Source organism: Coturnix japonica, chromosome 6, assembly GCF_001577835.2.
Source record: "Coturnix japonica isolate 7356 chromosome 6, Coturnix japonica 2.1, whole genome shotgun sequence".
Taxonomy (NCBI): domain Eukaryota; kingdom Metazoa; phylum Chordata; class Aves; order Galliformes; family Phasianidae; genus Coturnix; species Coturnix japonica.
Genome location: NC_029521.1, coordinates 24,879,081 through 24,906,508, shown reverse-complemented (window position 1 = coordinate 24,906,508; position 27,428 = coordinate 24,879,081). Strand labels below are relative to the sequence as shown.

At 39.2% G+C, this 27,428-nt stretch overlaps 1 protein-coding gene across 2 annotated transcripts in view; it reads right to left on the bottom strand.

The window, feature by feature from the left end:
* Positions 1-27,424, bottom strand: part of FAM160B1 (family with sequence similarity 160 member B1) — a 33,181-nt gene extending 5,757 nt beyond the window's left edge. Inside the window, exons 1-15 of one of the 2 annotated variants that reach the window (XM_015867367.2) lie at positions 27,161-27,424; positions 20,821-20,899; positions 18,239-18,408; positions 16,056-16,160; positions 15,584-15,706; positions 13,261-13,299; positions 11,354-11,647; positions 10,826-11,022; positions 9,538-9,652; positions 9,356-9,432; positions 9,058-9,250; positions 8,146-8,315; positions 7,143-7,283; positions 5,411-5,501; positions 3,651-3,794 (exon numbers count right to left, since the gene is read on the bottom strand). In XM_015867367.2, coding sequence (XP_015722853.1) covers positions 3,651-3,794; positions 5,411-5,501; positions 7,143-7,283; positions 8,146-8,315; positions 9,058-9,250; positions 9,356-9,432; positions 9,538-9,652; positions 10,826-11,022; positions 11,354-11,647; positions 13,261-13,299; positions 15,584-15,706; positions 16,056-16,160; positions 18,239-18,408; positions 20,821-20,899; positions 27,161-27,205 — 1,983 coding nt within the window. In that variant the 5' untranslated portion in view covers positions 27,206-27,424. The remainder of the gene's footprint in view (positions 1-3,650; positions 3,795-5,410; positions 5,502-7,142; positions 7,284-8,145; positions 8,316-9,057; positions 9,251-9,355; positions 9,433-9,537; positions 9,653-10,825; positions 11,023-11,353; positions 11,648-13,260; positions 13,300-15,583; positions 15,707-16,055; positions 16,161-18,238; positions 18,409-20,820; positions 20,900-27,160) is intronic. The other variant, XM_015867368.2, reaches the window with a different exon arrangement.
* Between the last annotated feature and the right edge of the window lie 4 nt (positions 27,425-27,428).

Here is a 27,428-nt window from a genome sequence, read left to right as displayed (position 1 = left end):
GAAGACGTTACAAATGCCTAGATAGTTTAACGTAATCTGTTTGATTCTACCTGAAATGGATTATGGGCCCTCATTCAATCTCTTTAGCTGCCAAAAATATATTGGCAGTAACATGCTCAACGATTAAGATCACGCCTGAAAGAGGATGTGTGTTCACAACCTCAAATTATCACCTTTATGTTCTGAAGATAGCACCCCACTGAAGAACTGGAGGTTTCTTCCCAGGTTAAGACAGATACGTTTACTAACTCTCATTAGCCTACTCAACAGAGATTTCACACTTGATATAACTGCTTACAAACATATCATGCCACCTCAGAAGCATAGACGTACTCTGTCAATCTCTTGACAGTTCCATGGAGGTGGATCCTGAAAGATCTGTGTTGTAACTGCAAGTTTGAGGGAGTATCTTGGGCATCACAAAAATGGCAATAGATAGTTCAGGCAACTGAGTCACCCTGACAGCCAATACAGTCAAAGAAGCTGAGATGGTGATTCACTTTGCACTGAAAGACAGCTCCCAAGACTACAGGGGCTGTTCTGACAAAATTACCACTTAATAGATGTGGACACTTAACTACCATCTGGTATCTTAATCCCAAACTTGCTACTACCTCCTGTGGCACTACAAAGGGAGATGTCACAGGATCACAGAGTGGCCTGGATTTTAAAGGACCACGATGATCATCCAGTTTCAACCCTCCCCCGCTATATGCAGGGTTGCCAACCACCAGACCAGGCTGCCCAGAGCCACATCCAGTCTGGCCTTGAATGCTCACAGGGACAGGGCATCCTCAGCCTTCTTGGGAAGCTTGACTTGCAGATCTTTTGAAGTGAACACAGTTGTTTCTCCCAGTCAGCAGCAGTAATTTCCATACCTGATATTTCAGCTACAACATTTTAACAAATGAAGCTTTCAGACCCTGGGCAAGGGATGTTCTTAGTAAAAGGAATTTCTACCTTTTGAGTTATTGTGGAAGATAAAAGCTACCCTGCAGACACAGACACAAATTTCTTTCATAAATCTATTCCTCTGTCTGTCTAACTGAACTGCTGGAGAAGATCTTTCAGTTGTGAGTCAGTCAATTCATTAGGAGGCTTTGAAGCCATGAGATTTATCTGGTGTTCACACAAAGAAAAGGAAACAAAGTAGTAACACGTGCTGCATTGTTCAGGCAGATCACTGTAGTGATTTAAACTAATTGAGAGTATTAAAGAAAGCTGAGCTTTTGTTTCTGTCTATATGTCAGCAGACTCAGTCAGACAGCCTAAACAGTATCTCTGTAACCATATAGGCAAAAATCAGCAAGATTTGGAGTTAGGAAATTCTTTCAAAATTCTCAGGAAACAGTTTTGTAGAAATTCAATGTTCAGCATCAATAAGAGGAAGCAGGCCATGTCTAGCAGATGAGGTACTAGATTTGAATAGCCTTGAAACAAGCTACTTCACTTTGGTGCCTCAGCTGTACTTTGTCAGCAATCCTGGATAATAACACTGATCACCCCTATGAAGCCCTCTGGTGTCTGCTGATAAAAACTCATAAACACACAAGAAACACCTATAGCATTATGAAGAAGCAAAACTGACATGAAATACAATCTGTAAGTAGTACTGTATGACCCCAACTAAAGGCTCTTTCACATAGAATCATAGAATCACAAGGTTGGAAAGGACCATCTAGTCCAACCATCCTCCCATTACCGTTGCTACCACAGGCTACTAAACCATATCTTGTATGTATTTCATTCTGTCTGGACATAGATACATTGAAAATGTTACTGATACCCCGATTTTCCACATTGCTCTATGGGATTTATGCATTTCATTATGAATATCCCCAAGGAATTTGAGGGTTTCTGTTTGTTTGTTTTTGCCTGTTAGGTGCTTTTTGTTGTTTGTTTTTGTTTTCTTTTTCTTTTTAAAGGCAAGATTTTGGTACAGTTTACTAAGAATTCATCCTTGCTGTTTAATTCAGGCACAACACTGTATTTCTTCTGGAGTGGAGTGATTTTGACACCGTAGTTCCTAACACCTTGCTTGACTACCTCAAAATGTGTGTCATGCTGACAGGCAGTTTATCAAAATGGGCGCTGTGCTTCCATGCCAGATGCTATTTTTATTGTAATTGCATGTATCTGATACATGCAATAGCTTTTCTTAGGGAATGCAATTCACTTTCTTTACTTTTTATAATGTATGTATCATTGTTCAGACAAGGTCTTCCTATCCACAAGGTTTCTTCTTCCTGAAAGCTGATCATGACCAGATCTCTTCATGACTTCAATCTACAACCATTTCAAATTCTAAAAAGCACAGTATAAGTCTACTTATCAAAACAGTGAGAATACACAATACAGTAACAGAAGTGTTCAGCTTTCTTTTTTGACTTCTAAATTACAGATGTTGGTACTTTCAAACATCCTTCTCTAAATACTCACAGAGCTGACCTAGAGACAACTGTTGGCTTCCTGCCCTGTTGCCTGTGCATTTATTTGTATGTCTAAATGATTCTTGTCCTATTTATAAGCTGGAAATCTGCTACTATCACAGCTAACTACTCATTCTGTAGACAGCTGCATGTGCAAAACTGAACAGAATTGTGCCAATGTCCATGCACTACTGCATCTATAGCATCTCCAGCTGGTGTTCAGGTAAGGTAATCTAGATGTTTGGGGCTCATTTTCACTAGCAAGGAAAGTTATCTTCCTCACTGAAAAGAGCGATGTTGACTTGATTAATTTAAGTCCAGAATTCAGCAAAGGCTAAGAAACACAAAGTGACCTCCTTTTCACCTCCCTGAGCCTTCACTTTGCTTCAGCTCAGAAAGATGAGGTCATGCAGGCTGGCTAGATACAAAAAGAAATACAGAGCAGGAAAATTCACTTTCTTTAAACTCCTTTATACTAATCTGGGTCTGACGTGTCCTTTACAGGACAAGGCGCCTGTCAGATCATATATCATTTGTTTGCCCTTGGCAGCTATACAGTTATTATTTCAATATAATGAAACAGGGAAAAAAAAGAACAAAACAAAAACTGTAAAGTGCAGATGGAAAAGGATATCTTCTAGAAATTTTCACAGAATGATAACAGTTTTTCCTAACTACAGGAAAACATTACGAGTGATACAGCAAATTGTTCTCATCTTACGTGATGACTGAAATTCACAGAAATATGTCAGAAGGGAGATAGAAAGTATTTTATTTGCTGAAAACTTGAAAAAAGTACAAGCTTTCCAAATGAATATGCTAGAAAATGAAAATTGAACCAGAGACATTTCTACCTATGAGTTCCTAAGATACTATCTCTGCCTCATCCATTACCATTAGGATATTCTCGTCTTACTCATCAATTTAAATGACATTTCAATCACAACACTGGTCAAGAAAACATCTGGTACACAAAAAGGTGGGTAGTGATGATAACAGCATGCTTAATGTAGAAGGTTTTGTTCTGGATTTCAGAAGAAGAGAATACAGGTCGCTACAACATCCTGCAATCCACCTACAACTAAGATATGGGATTTTACACTATAATATCATGTTGTAACAAACATTGAATTATGGGAATCCACTGGACTTTATGAAGTCTAGGCCACTTAGTAGTGATGAAAGCAACAAAATTGGAATTTATAACCTGCTTTTTCTTACCTGATCAAGAATCCTGCCCATTCTGTCAAAGAGGACTTTCAAGAAGTGGCCTTCAAAAAATGATGCTTCTAAATTGCACTTTTCCAAAGACCTGGGAGATCCAGGCCACTCCCACCGTAAGCAGATGAGACAGTAATCCCGGAACTGAAAAAAAGAAGTGAGGAAAACACTCAAAGCCCCTATGGAAATTGTTTCATTTCCTTGTAACAGCATCTAAGTCTTAAAACTGTAATCTGTAGTCATATGAGAAATAGTCCAAAAGGAATAGCCATTCTAAAACAAACATGATCAGCTTCCATACAGGCACTTCATTTTCTTCTCAACATTCATGCTGCCGGGGTAGTTTAAAAAGCTAGAACTTCCAAAAATCATCTGAGACCAAACAAGGTAAGGTTACAAATACACATCTTGATCATTATGCACAGCTTATCTCAACATCCAACCTAGACTGCTTCCCAGTTCCCAGGACAGGGAAGGCATGTGAAAGTGCAGGTGATACAAATGCAATCTACTACAGGCCTTCCTCATCCCTCTGTTTCCTACCACCCACAGTAGTCTTCCTCAGTTGCCTATCAGCTTCTGCCTCAGTTTTGCTGTGAGCTGCCTGGTGTCTCCCTCTCCTGGAATTATACCTTGAAGGGAGCACCAATTGTGAACCAAATTAAGGAAAGCATAAATAAACAGTAGCAAAAGTGAGGCAAAACAGACTTCACTGTGTGTAGCTTACATACTTGTACAGTCCTCCAGGAATAGACATTGGGAAGCAGAAAAGCTATTTGGATGTAGTAACAGAAATAGGCAGTGCTATTCTTAGGGGGCAAATATTTTAAGAGTAGCCATATCACTGCCAGGAAGTGACAGAAAGCAATTCTTCTCTCTAATAAGTCCCAGAATACTCCTTTTCCCAAGGCATAAAAGAAGTACAAAGATGATATGTATTTTCTGGCATCTAAGAATAGAACATAGGGGAATTTTACGTCAACCTTTCTTTCCTTGTTCTCTATTTTCTATTCCCTTTCTTTTCAGTAGAGACTGCAGATAAAACAATACAATAAATAAAGAAATCCAAGCTTCTCATCCTAAACCGCTGATATCATAATTCAGAGATCATGGAGTTTTTAAAGTACCTACTAAATACAGCTCTCAGTTACTTTACTTCACACAACTTTTTCTATTGTAGAAGAATCACGGGGCTTCAGTAAGAAAGCTGTAAATAAACAGTGACCTCTGACCGAGGACACTTCAGACTACATTTGAGAAGACAAAAGCTGAATTTATTTCAAATGAGTAAATCATAAAGATTTCCCTTCCTACCAGAACTATCAACTTGAAACCTGAATGCCTCAGGCTGTGCATTCCCTATGATGTTCCTTTATTTTTGAAGTCCCAGATTGCATAATTCCTATGCAGCATTTTAATTTCCCTTTAGTCCTTTCAAACAGCTTGGCAGGCAATTCTCCAAGAGAATGCAGATAAACGCAAAAGCAAATTAAGAACCTATCTGCAGTTCAGATTTTCTCACAGTGTATTTGTTATATGAATATTAATGCATTTAATGTCATCCGTTACTCCCGCTAGAGTAATACGAGGTGGATTCACCATCAAAAGAAATCTCTAAAGCTAAGATTTCATTAGAAAATAAAAATTGAATTTTCCCATCTTCCATTACTAAAGGATGCATGTAGCAGGACTATTTACAGAACCTTTTGTATACCCACAACAGCATTTCAAATTCTCAAGGAATAAGGAATAAGACTTACTTGTCTGTGGGCATCTCTGAGGTAAGTATCATAACCCGTACCCTCCACGTGGCATGATGACTTAGCTTCCTCGGGTACAAGACAGAGAAAACTAAAGAGACAAAGAAATGTTAATGAATACCTATAATCCATAGCGCACAAGATCAATACCTTTTCATCATCTGTAACAGTGTACACAACACTGAGCTGTCTGGCCAGTTAATCCAAGTGTAACTTTACGTGAGGAACAGAGAATATAATATTTCTTTAAGTATTCTAATAAGAAGATATATACTTCAGAACTTTTCTGTGTAATACTAGAGGTAAAAACCTCAGTGCAACACCAGCACGTTCTGAAAGTGAACAGACAGAATGGAGATGAAAAAGAATAGTCATAACTAGCTCAAGCATTTGCTAAAGGTCAATCTTCATATTACCAGACCATATGGAAAATTCACTGGGGAATAAATGAATTGAAGGAGAATTACAGTTCAAATTTCTTAGCCTACTGCACAGACAGTTCTATTTCCCATAGTTTGTTGTGGCAATAAATATCTAAGAATGTACAGGAAAATTTACATAACAAATGCCCTTATCAGGTATGTGGTACCTATGCCATACACCCTTATTACTTCACCAATATCTGGCCTAAGTAACTTCAGGAAATTCTAAATCTTATTGGAGAGTGAATGTCACTAAAGCCATTAAAAAACAAACAAACAAACAAACAAAATCCAACCAATTACAATTTCTGGATAGCAAAACATACTCAGTTTTTGGACCCTTTTTCCTAAAGCTCAGCTTTCTCCATACACCAAGAACTTCTGGAAATTCCTGAAGGATTTCTATGTAGAAATATGTAGTAGCTGAATTTTCATATGGTGTTCATCTTATATGAAAAAACAAACTTGAAAGACACTGGAAATCCTAAAATATTCCTATTCAGTGATAGAAATTACACAGGGCAAATTCAGGAAATTGTTGTTTTTATCCTCCTTTCAATTGATTTCCAGTGGAAACTAGATATAGCAGTACTGCAGGAAAAAAGGCATGAAACAACTACTTCACTGCACACTACCTGTCCTTGGGCTGTTTGCAGCCTTTGGCTAACACCTTTGATTATTTCTGGATAAGTAGATAGGACAGCACTGAAATACCAGTGCTGCTTTGCTAAAGTGTATTAACAGAGCAAACAGCATTTGTCCTAATATTAGTTGCTAATAGAATTACCATCACTAAGATGCTTAGAAGAGAATCTGTCCTCTTTGTGATATCCAATTTGCAGTATGTTTAGCATGCACAAAGGTATGTTACAGGTGACATAGATGCCCCCTGGTTTTCAGAGAACAGAAGGTTATCTCTAGCACAGCAATTTTTTCTTTTTTATATAAGTGTTTAAGGAACTTTGTGAAGCAGGAGTTCTGCCCCCCACCCCCCCACCACTTCTTTTTTCTCTTTTGAGAAAAGAAAGCATTATATTAATGAGGCTTTTATTCAGAATTCTGAGTATTCAACTGGGCTATTAGCTGTAAAGCTTATCTATTCTTCATGTTTATGCTGAATTATTTGTACTTGTTGCAAAGCTCTAATCTTTTGGGAGTAGTTTTCTGATAAAATGCCACAATTTTCTTCTGTGGAGTCACTTTACCAGCTGGCACAGAACAACACCCATTACAGAGTACATTTGGTATGCACAGTGCATGCAGACACCCACACATTCAAAGATTTCCTTAAGTGTTTGTTTCGAACTTACCTATTTACAATTTTATGAACTTCAGTCTTCCCATCATTTTTTGAATGTTCTGGACTGACAGGTGGAGAAACACTGAGCCACTCTTGAGCCCCAGTGTTATCTGGAGACAGATCGGTAAATAGTGGATCTTCCTCCAGGTCTCTGTGAGATTATATTACACAAAAATATTCTTATTCACAGAATATTATGGAAGGCAAGAAATTCTCTGGACCAAAAGAAATGCTTTCTGTTTTTCATCTCTGAACAGTTACGATACCATCCAGTATGCTGCCATATGCACAGCTTTTTACCATGTTAATGTGCAGAAATGCCAACCTTTATACATATCCAGCAAAATTTGTTTTAAAGTAAAATAATAACAGAATAAACAGTTTTTACTGGTACAAAAGTCACTGCATTAAATCTCAAACTCTGCAGACATATTTTTCATGTGAGAGATACTTATACTTGGGAAATCATCAGGTTATTTTAGATTACTCAGAAAAATCTAAATTAAGATGTGAATATAGCTGGATGTGACTAGTCCTTATCACTCCTCCAATAGGTAAAAAACAAATCACAACAGTTAGGTGGAGTATTTAAATAATTTTTACTTAAAGCATCCCCAACAAAAAATGATTAAAGAACATAAATGTAAACAGGAAACCAAAGTGACTGACTGACTTTAGGAGTAATCTCATTGAATACAGTGTGAATTTGCATGAGCTTAAGCTAAGTAGATGCCTAAGTAAATTGATAAATGAAAATCTTGCAGTGCCTAGTTCCTAAAAGAGGCTTCTGAGAATTTTAGCTGTTCTGACGCTCTTCCAACAATTTACATCGGTCGGTGACGTCGCCATTTGTGCATCACCTCACATATGCTCATTGTAGTTACAGCTGAATACACACAGAACACACAGTGTGCACACTGTGCTCACTTTTCCTTCAACTACTAAAACCCCTGGTTTTAAAAAAAAAGGATCCAATTTCCCTGTTGCAAAAACATCTTAAAAAGGAAACTTACATTGCTCCTGCAATCTGCCCATTCTCTACCACATCTTTATCTTCTTGACACAGTGGCTTATATTCTATGTAATTTCTTTCTTCTAAATTTCTCAGAACCAAGTTATAGAGAATGTGCTCATGAGGCTTTTGCAGAAGGTGCTCAAACATTCGCAGAGTCATTATGCTGATCTGCAACGTAAAAAGCAAGAGTTACATAAAGTGATGCACCGCTGTCCTAGTGCAGTTTGCCTTCCAACACTGTTTATATAGGGAACATCACACCTATTTATTTGTATTGTGAAAGGAAGCAAAACTACAAATAAATAAATAAATGGTCATGCTGAATGTGGTGTGTGTACTTCTCACCCCTGTTCATACATCTGACAAACAATATGTGCTTTGTTACTCTGGAAGTGAGAAAAAAAAAGAAGCAGCTCCTAAAGGACAATTTTACCAAAATCAATTATTTTTAAAAGATCTTTTGTATGTAAAGTGCTTAAAGTTACTCCATTGTTTTTTCATTGGCACTGTGCATATTCTCTGATTTCAGGTAGTTTATACAAAATGTAGTTTGTTTTTAACCATATCTTATGGGTCAAAATGACAGAACTGACACAACACAGAAAATAAGTGATGCAACAACATATCATTAAACATAAATTAAAATGCAATTACAGAAAACAGTTTTGGGCAGTCTTACAGATTATCAAGCCCAAATAGATATGCATTGGAGACATGCAAATAATCTTTATTAATTGTTGCACCATGCTAGCTAGAAGAAATGGCTGGGCCTTCACTTTTTGAAGGGAATTTGTAGGAGTAGCAGTCAGAACTCCTCCTCAGCAAAGTTGTCTGACACAAATACAAAACGACCTCATGATGACATCTCTACAAGCTCTGCAGACATTAGCATATCAATACCACTTCTTACCTCATCAGAAATGTGATCACAGTGCTCAATTAACCTGTGTCGCAATGGATGTCTGTTGATGTTTGGCAAAGTTTCTGGCTCTCTGTGCTCTCCAAGTACAAAATAAACTAATTCCTGCAGTAGGACATCTGAAGTTACTTGACGAACAATGCGATGCAATAACGCAGTTGAGGTGAGGATTCCAATTTCTGAGCTGAACAATAAATTTAATGTCAGATGTGCATTGGATTTCAGATAATAAAAAGAAATCATCTTGATTTAGACTTTGCTCTGCTGTGTACTGTAGGATGCTACTCACGTTTGCATCAGTTGGGGTTCCATAACATCAACGAAAAATCGTTCCCGCACAGCTTTTGCCATAGCAACAGCAGCAATCTGAAACGAAAATACAGGATGGCAGGTCTTAAACTCAAAAGCTAAGAAACAACTGGAACTTTTTATTTGCTGAATATATTTGTATCATCTGTAAACGTTTCAAACCTTTTGTGCTTCTTTGATGAGTTGATCGCAGTAGTCAAACCATGAAAGAAATGAAATCAACGCTCTTTTCCCTGGAAAAGCAGATGCATCTTCTTTGTGGCTATAGGAATCCAAACTAGAGCATGTATAGAAAATATTTATTTAGTCTACAAGCACTTGAAGAACACTGAACTCTACTCTCCTTGAACTTAATCGCAAAATTAATGATGTACTAACAATGAAATGAATATTAAAATAGTTTTGCCTGTCACTACCAATCTGGAAGTTCTATCATTACATAGAAAAGCATTCTAAAGGATACGCTGTATGTCCAGCAAAGAACTCCAAGTGCAAATACTAAGGTTAAGGATACCAATACTAAGGTTTAAGGAGAGAAAGGAATATCAACCACTCAGTCTGCTCTCCCAGGAAACACAGACCACTAGCATCACTAACTCCTGTAGTCAGTCCATAAAATGAAGGCAATTGTTCTTTTCTATTCTGTAAGTGACCTCGATCAAATCCACCAAAACAACACAACCTATACCTGAACTAGGTGGTATCTTTTGGGAAAAAAAAAGGACGTATTGCATTTAAAGGCTGTAAGGAATAATAAATTCACTATGTTCTTTGGTAAAGCAGTTCGATAATTAATTATCCCACCATTCAAAGTTATCTTTTTTTTTTTCCTTCTAACTTCAAATTTCAACTAAGAAGTTAAAATATTCTTTTGCAAACACCCACTTTTTGTCTGTGTACTAACAGATCATGAGTAATTCATAATAATAAAGGCAGAGTGGGGATGAGCACTTAAATGTAGAAGAAGAATATGACTAGCAGTTAGGCTAACAGCACGTATCTTTTCCTTCATGCTGTTATGCAATAATTCTTTCCTTCTTTTTCGCTGTAAAGATTTTACAACAAAAGCACTGTATCAAATTTACTCTTCCTGACCTCTGTTGCGCTGTACAGGGCTCGCTGTGTACAGTGAAAAGTTTGAGTATGCTTCTTAAATCCTTGACATCTGAACAGGAAAATAATCTGTACCTGAGACTCCAGCTACAACACTATAAATTGCCAATGCAATTCAGTGGAAAACTTTCCCCCCTGAGGGATCTTTAGAAAGGAGCATCAGCAAAATCTAGTCCACGGGTACACCACACATCTAAAGTGTTCCTGCTGCACCAAAGACAGTACATAAACTCTGCTCTTTAGACTAGCATGCACATTTTATGTTACTACAGTAAATGAGCATCAGGGAGGGGTGTAAAGTCACCTCAGGTATTAAATACAACAAGAAAATTCTTACCCCCAGTTAATTGCCTCCACTGTTTCAATGTCTAAAGGATCCAGTGACTGAGGCAGGGCTCTGTAGAGTGTGGCCAGCCTGTCTGTCAACAGTTCACATAAACAAGTGCTTTGAGTCAGGCACTTGGCAGCTGCTGGTTCTGGCAAACTCACCAAAAGCATGAGCCCTTCACAAGCCTTCACAGCTATCCGGCCATCCTGGCAGAAGAGCATGGAAGAATTAATCAGGCAGTGAATGAATATCACTTGAAATCCAGAAGCAAACACCTCCCAAACAACAGTCCCTCCATTCCCCCACAGTTAATGAAAACATTTCTTTGTTTCTTTTCCAGTCATTGAGATTTATTTCTTGTGAATTTCTAGTGAAAGGAAATAACTAATTTACAAAAAACAGACAGAAAAATCTTTGATTTACTTTTTATAATTAAAGTACAGACTGCAAATATATATAAGTTCATTCTCTCTACCTGTTTCACACGGCATCCAAACGACTTCATTTTCTCACACCGCACAAAATAAAATCACTCACCGGACTTTTGGTGAGATTTAGTAGAGAATTCACTAAATTATAATCTTGATTTGGACAGACAGTGGAGGACTCAGGCGATGATGCGACATTTAGTTCATCCAGACTAAAAGACAGATCATCTGCCTGTTGAGGGAGCTCATCTTCCTTTTCCATGCGCTCAGCTCCAGCAGCTCCAGGTGTTTCTTCAGGCTGGATGGGCTGCCCCGTGTCTGTTCCCAATGTATCCTGGCCTTTTAGCATGTCTTCTGTGATTACATTTGTTGTTTCTTTGGAAGACACTGCTTTCAACTTATTCTGCAAAGCATTTTGTTGGAATTACACAGCTGAAAATGCAGTTCATCCTAAAGCACAAACCTACTACAGGGAAATTTTTTTGCATCAGGGTTTAAGTAGTACTTTACAAGGCTGGATACAGTAACCACATAGAATGTAATGGATTGCAACAGCAGATGAGTTCAGTCCACTTAACTTTCTGTTGAGGCATTTCATTTTGAGGCTCACTTGCTTTGTCCACTATTTGACTTTTATCTTATTTCAATTTTATTTTCATTCCATTATACTGTTTCATTTAACTTTGAGGGCACCCTTCGACATTAGCACACACTATAGAATATCCCTTTCTAGACAAGGTCTCAAATTGATTTAATGTCTGAAACACTGTTTCAACCTGGAGAGGAACTCACTCCAAACTTATTGAGATTGTAGCTTCAATGAGAATGGGGTTATAAAAAAAATAAACATCAAATATTTTATGACAATACTCTCATGTTGAAGAAAATGTTTAAAAGATAAAATGGACAGAAAATACTGTAAGCTGGCACTGGGCACCAGGAACTGTAACAGATCACAGTGAACCCTGTTAGATGCTATAAACTATCTCTACTTAACATGGCTATAAATTCATCTCCCACACTAACAGAGGTATTTAAATTTGTGCTCTGAGAGGCCAGGAAGAAACTCACACCATAGCAAAAATGCAGTGCTTCTCTGTCAAAAGCACAGGTGAACAATGCTTTATCAGAACTATAAATGAGACTTCAGCACAGGACAATTTTTCAAGTCAGCAGTGAGTTTATTAATCCATAGGGTTTCTCTCCTCTAGGATAAAGCCAAAATTATTACGAATACATCTCAAGCATTAACAATTTTAAAGAGTAACAATTTGGGGTTAATGGTTTTTAGTGCATACAAACCAGCAGGGACAGGCAGCAAACTACAGCATTGCTGTGAATGCTTGCTCACTTGATGTGCATTCTGCATGCAGAATTTGTACTGAATGGTATGACAGACTGATATAACCACATCCCTGGAGAGGCAACCTGGTGGTAAAAGCAGCACGCTGCATGCTATAAAAGAAGTAGGATGTGATTCTATGATTTTTGACTACAGAAGAGAAATGACTTCTTCAACAGATTTTACAACCATGTGAAAAGCATCAGGTGGCAAAGGACCCATTATGGGTTTGTATGAGCCATGTTAGTGTATCGCTGCATCTTCTAAACTCCTCCAGCATCTCCCATATAAGTTATCAATCCATGGGAATACCTGGATGAAAACTACAATTCTTGCACATCAAGTAGAGCTGGAGCCTAAAACGGCATTTTAAACCCTGGATTATATGCTACTGTTGGCACTTCCCAAGTAGTAGTCAGTGCTTTCAAAGATTATATAATGTTTTGTAAGGTACTTACTTTATCTTACAGCAACCTACTGCTTCAGGCAGTGATGGGAGACCTAACACACATGAAATGTATAAATGCCCCCAGAAATTTATCTGTAGCTCATTACTTTTGCATTGGCAAATAACACAAAGCAGTCTGTACATCCAACAACACATCGGCAGAGCTTTCGCATGTGTTTAAGCTTCCTGTTTTCTAATCATGCAATTCTGCAGCTTAGCTGCTCACCTGCCTCCTGCAAAGGTGCAAAACAGGATCCTGAATGACCTAATAGAAAAGGTTACATAAAACATACACTCAGCGTTTTCTAGATAAAGTACTTCTAAAGTGAACTCAGTATCAGCAGAGAGCAGACACTGTACGAATACACTTTTGTATTTTCCTAATATGTAACTATTGAGTTCCAAAACCTGTGGTGAGTAATACTACGTGACTCTAACTTCAGATAGACTTAAAAAGAATTCTAAGGGAAAATCAGGTGATATCATATAAATGGATGTCTACTCAATTTATAGCAAAAAACATAAACCTGGCCATCTTTAGTAATCAAAGTAGAAGTGCAAAGAGAAAGCATTTTTCATTTTATAAAATGAAGGTGCAGCTTCATAGGTACTACTTTAGAATTTGAGGTTTTAAAAGCAGAGATTTGAAAACAGAGAAACACGTTTCCTTTAGTACAGTACAGTGAGTTGCAATGTAATACTTCTAAGGTGAGATGAGATGGGCCAACTTAGGAGGAAACGAAGGGGAAAAAACATGACTTAATGTGTTTAGCATATAATAACGGTTCAGATAGAGAAGGTAAGTCAAACATTCCTATGTATGTTCTTTCTCTCTACATAAGAGCAGGGAAAGCAGTTTAAAAAATGGAATAGAGTAAAGCAAAATAATACAAAAATACCACATGGATTTTAAAGGCTTTAAAACGAGGAATGCACTTTTAATTTCCACAACAAAAGTAACTTTTAAAGAGATATTTAAAGAGTATTTCAAAGTATCTTTAAAGAGATACTGTCACACCAAATAGTCTTGTCAGTTACACAACATAGGTGAAAGACTTTACTAAAATATAAACAGCTTTCTAACAGTGAAGTATTTAATATGGAATCATAAAAGAGAAAGCCTAGGCTGACAGATAATCCTTTCTAAGTTCGTGAATTGACTACAGGGGCTCATTGGAAAAGAATTACAGAAGGAAGTAAAACTTGCTGACATACAGGCAGACTGTTTTGGAGAGAAGTTCCTGCTTTTCAGCTTATATGTTAGAGATCTGAGAGTTAAATGCCACACAGAATTCTGCAACTTTACCCTTTCATGTATTTGAAGGTCAGAAGCAGATACCAAGTCACTACAGCACCTCTAAGAGGCACAGACAAGAACAACCAGAATACTCTCTTCTAATAGAGGACAATTCTGCAACCCAAATGCCTTATCTGGAAAAAACTATGAAAAGTGAAGACATCTGCCTTCGGTTACAACATTCAGAATAATTCTGTAAAGGAAGCAAGAGTGACAAGGGATGCTCCTCAGCTTGCCTGATTTTCATACTCAGCATTTTATGAAACCGGGATCTCCTTGAAATTAGGAATCTATTTACTATTGTGAATAGAAGGGCAATTGAGACAGTTTAATTAAGGTAAAAATAAACTTAAGATGGATTCTAATAACTGACTTATAAGTGATATTCAAATAATGAATGGGAAAGAACACATATTTGTTGCTTATCTCTGCTGCAAGAGATTGTTGTTTGGGGAAAATTTGTAAAATATTCCTAAATATAGCTTATATATATTTATATATATGTATATATATCTACACCTTTTCAGCTATGTATCACACACTTAATAGATATTGCGCCATTGCGGCAAATATGAAAGTGGGAGAAGGAAGAACTTATAAACATACTTTAATAAATTAAACGTTTAAATGTTCTTTCTAAATGGGAATAGAGAGTCTCTATAAATTCTTTCTCCTCCCACTCTGGTTTCATTAATGCCACGTGTTAAGTTCCAAGATAGGAGTAAAGATATTTGGCTTTCTTACAGACAGAAAATAATGCCATATTGTAGATTGTGAGCTGGCACTGCAGCTAGACCATATGTGTCACTATCAAATAAGAGCCCAAGACCACAGAACACTTAGGTTTCAGTGCCCTGTGCAATCTGTATCATAGCCCTCACTGGGCTGAAGACAAAACAACAAGGAAGTTCAAGGCCTCCTCATAACATTCCACATTACAATCCCTATTGATCCCATGGCTAACAAAACTTGATTTTGTAATTTGGAGAGTGCCCTCTAAAGGCTCAAAGGGAAAGAACATCAAGCAGGTATATGGGAATCCTGAATGAAATTTGAAGTAAAACTTCCGGGACATATATATTCTCTAGAAATAGAAGACAATATCACAGGGAAAAAAAACAAACAACAATCACACACTGAATGAAAACTAAGCTATGAAGTCCAACATGGTACCTCCTGTTCTCTACAGATTTTGTCCGTGACCCACTCTTAAATAAATACATGTGGAAAAACTCAGATTTGTTTTACTCACCTCAAGGAAAAAGTTGACCAGGTATGGGTCCTGCTTCAGTTTTGCACACACTATACAAAGAAACTGAATTTCTTCATTTTCTGTCGGTGTTGCCAGAACTTCACCACACAGCCTGATCAACTTCTGTCACATACAGAAAAATGAGCAATTAAGACAGGACAGAAGCCACAGCTTTATTTAGGAGCAGTGGATGGGATTCTTTTTACATACACATACAAGGATGGTGTGCAATTATTGAGTTGACTGTTTGCTCTGGATTTAAGACTGTTGTAAAGATTTCTTCATTATTTATGACTTCTGCTGCAGTTGCAGTTCAAGAATCTAACTGGCAGTATGTTAAAACTAATCCTATAATTAAACAGTAGTTTATAACTTACTCGAGAACAGAAAAAATAAAGATACCACTGGATAAAACAAACTAAGAGAAACTTGCCATACAAAAACACAGTTTACTTGAAAATCTGAACAATACCTGCACCGGTCTATGCACATTTATGTGGGGAAGAAGAGGTTGTCGTATTCTTCCAAGAAGTTTTGTATAAAAAGCCAAAACTTGCTGTTTCATTCCTGGAGGACACTGGAACAAAAACAGATGAACACTAACACAAATGTAACAAGCGTGGAGAGAAACACAGACACAAAACTGTCATTCAAAACTGCTAAGATCAAACAAGAATCATTTATCCATGCTTTCAATTAACTACTGTAGTGCAGACTTCCACAATCTTTCAAGGAAATATTCCCAATAATACAAAGGGAAATAAAGTCTGAATGAATTGCCTACAGGTCAGATTTCTTTTAGGATACTGTGCCACAAAATCCAGCAATTCAAAGCATCAGTACATAAAAATACACGATGATAAAACACAAACATCTGAAGCGTCCACCAAAGGTTTTTTAAATTAATGAACCATTAACCACAGACCAATAAAGCATTTATAAATGCACAGATGTTCCAGGACAAGAAAAAGTTGTTGCTTTCCCTGAGATTCAGCACAATATAAATCATAAGTGTCCACGGAACACCCATGTCCATGTTCTACTGCCTCCCATACATAATGTCACATGAAAGTGCTTTCCTATCCCAATCAGAACTGATGGCATGTGGACCTGAACATACCTTTGTTTCTGGCTAAATCCCTAAACTCTCACATGTCCTAATGTAATATAAAAAAAGCTGTTACTTCCATACATTAATTTTAATCTGCATAATTTCCATGACCTGGTTCATTATGCACACCCTTAACAACAGTTCTACTAATAGAAATTAGTGAACAGAGTGTGTGGCAGCAGCCAAGAAGCCTAACCTGCTTCTCCTGCCAAGGTAATTATCCCTAGGTTATCAAACCCTAATTATCCCTTATTCATCAAGCAATTTGTTACAGAGAATGACAAGTTTTGAACCATCAGGGCACATCAACAGCAACACAGTAAGTATAAGTGAGTGCTGTGAAACGGTATTATTCTCCTAACAGATCTTTGAAACATCCTGCAAGCACCAAACTGTGTGTTTACTTGAAATGTATCAACCCACAAGTGGCAAAGCATAAAGACAGGCTGTTCAAGAATTGCTTGTACAGGCATATCTAAATAAGTGAAAAACTACTTCTCTCAGCTCTTAGAAGCACGCTACAAATTACTTGCTTTCACATTCTACTTTTCTTTCCCTTGATTTCATATGTAACTATTTGTAACTGCTAAATAAGCTGTATTTCTGAGCAATTCTGTATTTTCAACACATTGGTATCAGGCATCATAGCCTGGTTAAAGGACAGGGAGTGCAACAATACTAATTATAGAGACCTGGTTCTACAGAAGCAAGAAATATCCTAAGCTCAGACAGCTAGTAACCTATATTGTCTACATACATAAAATTAAGTAGATTAAAAATGCCTGACGACGTGTAAAAGGTTTAGTGAAAGTGAAACTGTAGAGTTCTATTTATCCTTCCAGCAGGACACACCATGCTTTTCTAACTGCATCTGCACCATGATACAAGAAGTTCTAGTACAATGGCTGCCAAGTTAATACACTCTGATTCATCCAATCCCATGCATCTCCGTTCCTAAGTCTGCCAAGAAAGACATCAGCAAGAATGCGCCAAGACTATGAAGTTAATTTCATGTGCCACAAAGCACATGTGAGAAAGACCAGACCACACTGCCATAGGCTGGAATTGTGTCAAAGATTCAGAGGCACAAGCTGTCTGAGAATCAGCTTAAGTCAATGGTTTCTGACATAGAGTCTTTCTGAGCAGTAACTACTCACATTCAGAAAATTGAAACACGGTACGTGATTTAACACAGCACTTCTTACCCAAGAATCTCTCAACACTAACCGGAGAGATGGGTAACACTGTCTTGCATATGTCCTAAAACTTTTAGACTAACAAAAGTGTTTCCTTACTTCTAGTTTCACAGTCAGAGCGCAGAGTAATATATCTGTGTTCTGCCTTAGTCAGCATCTTACTGGTTGCCTCACTTTGATCACACTTGTAAAAGACTATTTATTATCTGTGATACATTGGTAACATAAGCAAGAAGCTATTTACTGCATCCTGCAGCATCCCACACTACCATCTATTGCAGATTTTTACTCCCTAACACAGTCACAAGCCAATACAAAAGATAATCAGCTCAGCAGAGTGGTACATACATCAGCTTTTCCTAGTGTGTAAAGTGTCTCCAAAATCTTGTGATGTAGCAAATACTCCATACATGGCCCTGTTTCACCTGATTCCCTCTCATTTTCTTCTTGAACCAGAATATCCAGCATCTGATCCAGGTGAGAAGGAATGTTGGTATCAGTCACAGGTGCCTTGTCATCTAAATAAGAGATATACAATCAGAAATGAAAAATATTAGTCTTGTTTTTCTTAAGTCCGGCCCCAAATTTAAGATTTAAAAATAAGACAATTCATTTAAGGAATATTTTATATAAAAGTTATGAAACAGTAGGAAGCCATCACATAATTTATATATACATATGTACAATCTAAAAGACAGACACCTTTAAAACATATATGAACACCTCCTGGACCAACTTTTGAAAATAATATGGAGGTTCTGGATGTTCAGTTTTAAGAAATCTTACCTAAATAGCAAAAAATTGCAGAACCCTGAAAAAAACAAGGTTTTTTGTTTGTTTGTTTTACTATTCCTTCAATTGAGTTTTCAGACCTGTATCTGAAAATGTAAACTGAAATATGCATTAGGCAGGTATTTAACCTTGCATTGGGATAAAGGCAAAATGTCAGATTTCAAAACACGCGTTAACCATGCAGTAAGGAAAACTTCTGCAGCCAGAAACCAAACTTAAGAGTGAGATTAAAGTCTCAGTCTTTCAGTTAGCATCCATTCTGTCTCAAGAACATCCTGTTTGCACAGCACTCTGAAATTGAAAGCTTTATCAAATTAACCAGCAGTTGACTAGTTCCTTTGCTAACTAGATAAATAAAATGGCTTTTCCAGCAATAACAACAACAAAGCAAACCCTGACTCTACATTGTTTATTCTTTATGAAATTTTAGGTTTGGCTCTTAGACTTCCTGCACTAAGATAGCATTCTGTTTCACAAAGGAAAGGCAGTGGGAGATGGCATTAACGTGCAGTAGAGCACATCCACATGTATACAGATTTTACTTCTATTTCTTTCTTTTTCATCTAAATTCTCCTTGAACAAATATCCCTCTGGGGAAATAGCTACTACTTTTTATGTCATCATCTAAAAATAACTGCCAGTTGCATGCAAATGGCAACAAGAACACAAAGGAAAACTGCCGTATCAGAGTGATTCTGGTTTCCACTGCAACCTCTAATTATCCTCCTGTTTGCTGCAGTTCCTTAGAGTTAATTCTGCTTCCACTGAAGAGCACAGAAATTTATCCACTGACTGAGAACTTATTTTTCACCAGACCTTTGAAAGTCTGTGGGATAGGTCAGCTTTTATTTTGTACTATATAATCGTATCAGTTTTCTTCTACCACTCTCATTTCCACCTTAGGAAAGATCACACGGCATTCCAAAAGATGAGTATTTAGAACAGGGGTCAAATTTCAGCTTGTAGGAGTAACTATTGGCATAAACAACATCATCCATCCGAGACAGAAACACTAGTACAGCTACTCTAACAGAAATGCAGAATTAATAATCCAGAGGAAAGCATGGTAGCATTCACTTTTTAAACTATTAAACTAGAAACAAAAATTGAAAATTGATGTGTTGCAAAACTGTTGAAGGAAACAAACAAAAAAGGTTAAGAGCAAACAACTAGAACCATAATTTCAGGAGAACACTGATTTTTCAGAAGAGCAGAACTTTGTACATGGGTAGATAGTGACAGGACAAGGGGAAATGGTTTTAAACTGAGGCGAAGGAGATTATGATCAGATGTCAGGGAAGTTTTGTACTGAGAGACTGGGTGGTGAGGTGCGGGCACAGGCTGCTCAAAGAGGCTGTGGATGCCCCATCGCTGGTACTGTTCAAAGCCAGGATAGATGGAGCCCTAGGCAATCTGATCTAATACTCAATCTAGCAGCCCTGCCTGTGGCAGGGGGGTTGGAACTTGATGACCCTTGAGGTCCCTTCCAACTCAAGCCATTCTATGATTTAATCATTCTACAAATGAGTTTTATTTAATTTTTTCTCCAAATCTGCTCACAAACTTACTTTCCAGAGCTATATTATAAAGAACACCTTTAACTAAGATAATGCACTGAAGAAAAAATATTTATTACTGAGCACACTGAACTCCAAAAAGCCTTGTAAAATGTATGACCACAAAACTGCTGTGCGAAGGTTGTTGTTAAAAGTCTTGGAATAAAATGAAAATCCCTCATGCCAAACAGATCACAGAATGACCCGGGTTGGAAGGGACCTCAAGGATCATGTAGTTCCAACCCCCAATAAAAAACAAACAATAAAAAGGTTAAAAGCAGGTACTACATGTCCGTAGCTGTCTGTTTAAATTAAACTGAATATACAAAGGCAGAAGTTGGGTCAGCCATGACAAGGGAAAATTCTCCATGCAACAGTCAGGAAATGACCTTTCTTCCACAGCTGCCCACGCCCACATTTTTAGGGATGAAAAGCAGTGTATAATATCTCTAATAAATAATTATTATTGTTGGTGTTTTGATGAAATACATGACTCATTTTAGTGTTTCTTTTTAACAACACTGAAATTGGGAACTCCAGTTTTCAGATAAAGATGTAAAACCAGAGCATTTTTTCTCTTACCTGAAGTCTCTATGTAGTAATGAGTGATTGCCTTCCAGTGGTAAACAAAATCTTCTTGTAATGGAAGGGAAGGTGCAAGCTACAGGAGAAGAAAAAAATAAAATAGGTTAGGAATTAAATAAATGCATTTCAGCAGAGATTCAACTGAATTTATCGTACACTTGGAATCAAACCGCTACTGATGCTACTACAGTTCTCACTCAGTGCTTCTACCTTTAACAAGGACTCCATGTACTATTCATGAATGTTGTAGGCATTAGCGGGGATTCCGGCTGTGACCTGGCAGGACCCCCCTGCTCTGTGATGTAAATTGGGTGCATATTTCACACCTATGCTCAAGGGGCGTAGATGAAGTAATTAAAGTATATAAGGTGCTAACTGCTCCACAATAAACGCCATTTTTGCTATCCTGTAGCTCATAGCCCTGGTGAGGTGACTGCGCCAGTTTAAGGGCAGGGGGTGGTTGAACCATAGGAGAACAGGGTAACACATGAAGGAGCCCCATATCATACAGACTAGATGTGAACACCACTAACAATCTCAGTGATGTCTCTATGACCAGACAATCTATCCAAAGCGACACAAGAAAAGTGGATCTGAGCTACTCAGAACTCAGAATTTTGTAAAAGTCATGGTTTGGATTTTCTTAAAACCTTCTGTTGATGACATCTTCCCTTCTTATAGGCTGCCTTCCTTCTTCCCTCTGCTCTCTTAAAAATACCTCTGCTCTCTTAAAAATACCGATTTAGCTGCTTCCAATTAGCCCCAACTTCTAGATCTTTTGACCTTTTGCACAACAGACCCACCCTTGAGAGCTAAGACACTTTTTTCTGTCCCTGTTCTGTCTCTTAACAAATGTGTTACTTCATTTTTGAAACAAAAAGAAGCTCCTTTTTTTCTGAAGGAATTTATGAGCACGGCTGGCATGCAGGAAAAGGAACACGCTACAGAAGCAAAGCCATTGTGTGGGTTTAGTCTCTGAAAAAGCATCTCAAGTTTTCCATATCAGTCTCTGCCTAGAATTTAATGGCACTTTACACTGGTAAAGACAAATCAGAGTATACGAATACTAAGTCTTGGTAAAAAAAAGTGGAATACTAATGCTTCCTGACCCTTTGCACACAGGACTTTGAAATGCAAGAAGCAGTGGTGCTTGGTAACTATCTGCATTTGTACCGTGTGGTGAAATGTGCCCTCACACATGGCAGCAGGCAATCAAATTTACATTGCTTATCCGTTCCCTGACAGTCCAGGACTGATGAAGTCTTTTGCATTTCCACAGCCAGGCACTGAAAGCAGCACAGCAGCTGCCACAGTCTCTGCACACCTCACAGTGTACAAACCAGTTTGCTTCATTGTGAAGTTTACCATGATATTGAAAAGAAACTGAACTGAAGACTGAATACAAGGTATTTTGTCTCACACCTCACCCGTCATAGCAACATAATGATCATTTTGCATAATAAAACTATACAAAAAACTCAGCTTAGGGTGATGAGCAGAGACCACTTTTGAGGAATGCCAAGCTTTTCAGACCATACTATTCCCAAAGTAACACACAATAACATTAAAGATGCATCTTTGTCTGAGGCAATTTTCCTTTCCACTTCTTCTAAGCCTTGTTTGCTTCCAGATGAACTCAGTGCCTCTGAGTAGTGCCAGGGACAGGCTTTCACTTCACAGCACTGTCAATAATTTATCCACAGAGAGCTCTCAGACATCCTCTCCCTCAACAAACACCTTAAGGGCTGGATCTCAGAGAGAAAGAGGTAATTCAGGGACAGCTCCTGCCCTATTTAATTGAAGCACCTGGTGATGTCACAGACCCACATCAGATTGAGGTGCATGCACAAGCCAGCCACAGCACAGCACCAGCTGCTGGAGGGATCCCTGCTATATATTGTGTCTGTTTCCTGCTAAGGAGTTTCCATTCTGATACGTGTTTGGTTAAAGCATTTTAATCCTACTACCTCCAAATTGGTCTTCCCACCAAGGTTGGACTTAGTGAAAACATGCCTTTTACAGCACAGCTATTTCAGGACATATTTAAGAGAAATATAGCTCTATCAGAGCTGTGTATTACTCAGAGAGAAGTGTCTTACTGCCAAATAAATGAAAAAGAATATATATATATATATATATATATCTTTTCTTAGTTATTCAGATATGAAGATTAGGTAAAGGCAAAAAACTATTATCTCACCTCACACACAAAGCCCAGCACTGGTAGCACTGGAAAAATGCAAGCACCCAAACACTTGGCTGACGTACTTTAACCTTTCTTGGTCAGGTAAATCTAGGATGAAGCTGTAGGTTCTGATCCATGATGAATTATTTGCTACCAGCTGAGACTGAGTATGTTACTGTTGCCAGGCTTAATAATCTCTTGCTAAAGTACAGGCACTTGCATGGAAGATACTGAAGCTAAACAAAAGTCACTGTGAAAGCTTTTAATTACTGCTCTTTGTCTAATCAGGAGTTACTTTAAAAGCAGTTATTTGTTGCAGATATATAAATGCAGTTACTCACATTCTTACCAATTTTTAGCTATTGATTCCTAATCCCAGCATAAAATCCCCTTCTGTGGAAAAAAACATCTTAAAGACTGCAGTGTGGGTGTTGTTGGTATATCTAAACGGGCAGCACTCGCTGAGCACTCCCAAAAAGCAGCCCATGCGAGCAGATGCCCATTAGCTATTCCATCTGGTGCATGACTCCAGCGGACAAGCTTCCTGGGAGTGACTGAATGAGCGTTCTCATTGAGCAGCTAAACTTAGCACATGCTGCCCTGTCGTAATGGTGACAATACGTTAGTCATGATCAATCCCTATTCCTTGCAGCGAAAGTGTTGTTCTCAGAACTGTGCAGCTCTGACCAGAGCTACAGCCTTCTGGTTACAAAATCTGTTCAAAATACAACTCTACTAAGCTTTCAAAAGTTTAAAGAATTAGTGGTAATGCAGGAAAAAGCACAGTAAAGTCAAGAAGAAAGAAACCTATAAGTATTCAGTATATCACAGCATTTAAAAGTGCAATTCAACACACAAATAAAAACACTAACAGAAAAAAAGTGAAGTTGGTGATATCTCTCAGTATCTTTGGGACAAGTTGGCAAAGATAAGAAAACGGTGCATGAAAGAATAACAGCTGCTGGCTGGTCATAGGGGAGGCAAAGTGAAAGCAGAAGCTGAGTGAAAGAGAAGCAAAGGGAAGTGCGTGCTCACTTCCCCGACTGAAGCACAGAAAATACAGCAGTCACTCAATGTTTTTCCTCCATTTTCCTGCTTTACCATTCTGAATGTTTACCCTGTGGGGAAATCTGAAAAAAAGACTAATGCCTGAGTGTTTATTTTATTTCTTCAGTTATGAATGCACAGAATTTCTAACGGTCACTGCTTTCAAATATAAAATTAAGACTGCAGATGCTTGCAAGCCACGCATTCAATTTTGCCATTACAATTTGTTAAATGTGGCACAGTATTAAAACAAGCAGTGATGTGACCTTATTATATCAAATAAAGTGGGTTCAACAAAAATGAATCTTGCTCTGAGTAGTTATGCAGTTAATGATTTCGGAGCAGTAATCTGTAGCAAGTGACCAACAAAAACACCAAAATTATCCTGTCTGATTGAAAATTACAACATTTGAACAATTAAAATCATAATGTTCCTGCTCAATGTGCACAGCTCCCACATATCCTCTCAACTTCACTATTAGCACAAAACACCTCATGAGAGCCCAACTCACACCAGGCAAGGTATGTACACATAAGGTATTTGCTTTCTGGAATCACAAGTGAAGAACATGAGATAAGAGGAAAAAAGAAGCCTATCTTCCAGCTTTGTTATTGTACACCACAGTTGGTATCTGTGTGTACATGCAGAATTCCTAGAGTAATTCTGGGATAAAAGTGTACCAGTAATATAAAATTAATGGAAATCATCTTGGGGAGGAGGCATACAGAAACCACCAGAGATTCAGTAATGCTAACCCTATAAAGTAAGAGCATTTACATTCTGCTCTGCAGAACAAAGACTGCGGTCTCCTCCACCTCTCTTACCAACAAACCCAACCTACAGCTGCTGCCATCAGGACAGTGGTGGTTATTCATCCAGATGCTGAACAAAAGCAAAACAAACACCTTAATAAGAAGCAACTGGTCTCTCACGCCTCATCACAGTCCTGCCATGAAGGCAATCAATAAAAGAGCAGTACACTCACAAGAAGCAAAAGGCAAATACTCCACGCTTATTACACTGCCAACCTTTGGAATGCCTTGTCATAGTTTGGAGAGATGACAAATTGAGGATAAGATAACAACTATTACCTAATAACACACAAACTGCTATTTAAACATGTCTAAAGTCAGTAAGCTCTGGACACTGAGGGAGGAGAAGAGCTTAATGTCAGCGATGTACAGGAGAAATGACAGGGAGAAGGGCCAACTGAACAGTTTTGATGTAAAGAATGTCTATCAATGAAAGCTGAGCCTTGGTGCTTCCTCAAGCATATTTAAGTGACCAACTCAGCTGAAAACTGTTCAAGTGCAGCCAAATTTGCTCCAGGAGATAAGCATCCCAACCCTCTGAGAATTAACATCTTTAGTTAACACCTCTGTTGCTGAGCCACAGTCAGACCCAAAACCGTTAGAAGTCGCTATTTCTCAGCTCTGTGATTGAATTATTGGGTCAAACTTCCTAAATAAATTTAAAAAGCACTCTTGCTTTTGTGATTTTACCTTTCGTGCCTTGTGCAGTGCTGGATATTTGTCACAGCCCTGGAAACACACAGCTTTTATTACTGGGAGATCTATCACAGTGGTGTTAGCAGGATGAGGCAATCCTCAAAGCGACACCACCCTTCAGCAAGGACATCTAGAACGTTTATTAACAGTGGTCACCTGCAAAGTGGTGTTTATCAACCTGCTCCTGTCTTTGCTTAATTTAGGGGTCTGTTCCATAACTGTTTTCCCATCTTTCATTTAAGTAACTGACCTTCCCTACTATTTTATAAATCTGATATAAATGCAGTCCTTGTCTTTTTGTGCACAATCAGTGATGTCAACAATCTTCTAGGAATACCTTTTATGAGCTACGTGAACTGATAAGCCCAATCCTCCACTCCTGCATCACTTATTCATCTATGCTTATACAAAACGTGGCACGGCTGGCCCTAACTAGATCTCTTTAGTTAGGCAGCTGCTCGTTTCTGTTCATCTTCCAAGGAACACGCTACTTATTGAAGATATTCATCTGTGATTGTAGCAAGTTTCCAAATAAATACTTTCAACATTACATTTATTCCCAGATGCAACTGTATCAGAGCAAACTAGGAAGCAGGCCCTATTAATACACACTTAATTAACACATGTTTTATTTTAACACGTAAACAGTCCCGCCCAAGGCTGCAGAACTACAGGCACACGTACACCTAACCTTTAGCATCTGCAGTATGGAGGAACGCATTCATACACAGAGCATGCACCTGAAATGGGACGTGATTTGCCATGTAGGCTCTTCTTTTTTCAACCATCTGAAACTTTCCTTCATCACCTCCATCAGCGCCTCACTGCCAGGTTTAACACCCAGCCAACAACTCCTCCCTCCACACTCAGCTCTGTATGTGCCCCGGCTCACCCCAACCCCGCTGCTAGCAGCAATAGGAGCAGCCTACAGCCAGAAGATCCCAGCTCCCTGCAGAACCGGACCTATTTAGATAATAGCAGCAACGAGGCCTGCAACCACGGCAGCTGCAAAGACAGGCCTAGCTGCTCTGTGCAGCGACGGCACAGATGTTTTGGTCTCCACGATGCAATTGAATTAAGCACACACAACCGCGGAGCACCCCAGCTTGCATTCTCTATCCCCATCCAATTAAAATAAGACACCAGTAACAGAAAGGTGCTTCACGAACAAAAGCACGGCAGACGGCTTGCTAGGGCTTGCAGGCCGCAACAAAAACATCAGAAGTTTCCTGAATTCTCCTCCTTTTCTATTTCCTACACAGAACGCCCAAGCAGCAGCACCCATTCCCCGCTCAGGAGCTCATAGAGCCGGCCGGGTCGGCACAGGCACAGCGCTCAGCCCGGGGCGCTCCCTGCCGGCGCTCCGAACGCGGCCGCCCGCTGCCCCCACTCGAGCGGTTCGGCCTCCGCTTCCCTGCCCCGCGGCGGGGGCGAGCCGGGCTCGGCGGGGCCGGGCAGCGAGCCGAGCCGAACCGAACCGAACCCCCCCTCCACCCTCTCGGCTCCGCTCTCCGCGCGGCCCTCCGGCTGCTAGGCCCGGCCCGGCCCGGCCCCCTATCCCCGGCGTCGCGTAGCGCGGCCCGCCGGCGGCCTTACCGCCTCCACGGCGTGCTGCAGGATGGAGGTGAACTTGGAGAACATCCTGTCCCGCGACTGCAGCAGACGCTGCCGGGAGGACCGCGAGAGCTCCTCGATCCGCCGGCGCCGCTCCAGGGTGAGGGCTGCATGCGGGGGCCTGGCCGCGGGGATCGGGCGGGCGGGCGGCCGCCGGTTCTGCCTTTCGCTCGGCGGCGGACACCGTGGCGCTGACACCGCCGGGCTGCGGCTTCCGAGGCTCCGGGTGCCCGCCCCGGCGCGGCCTGCA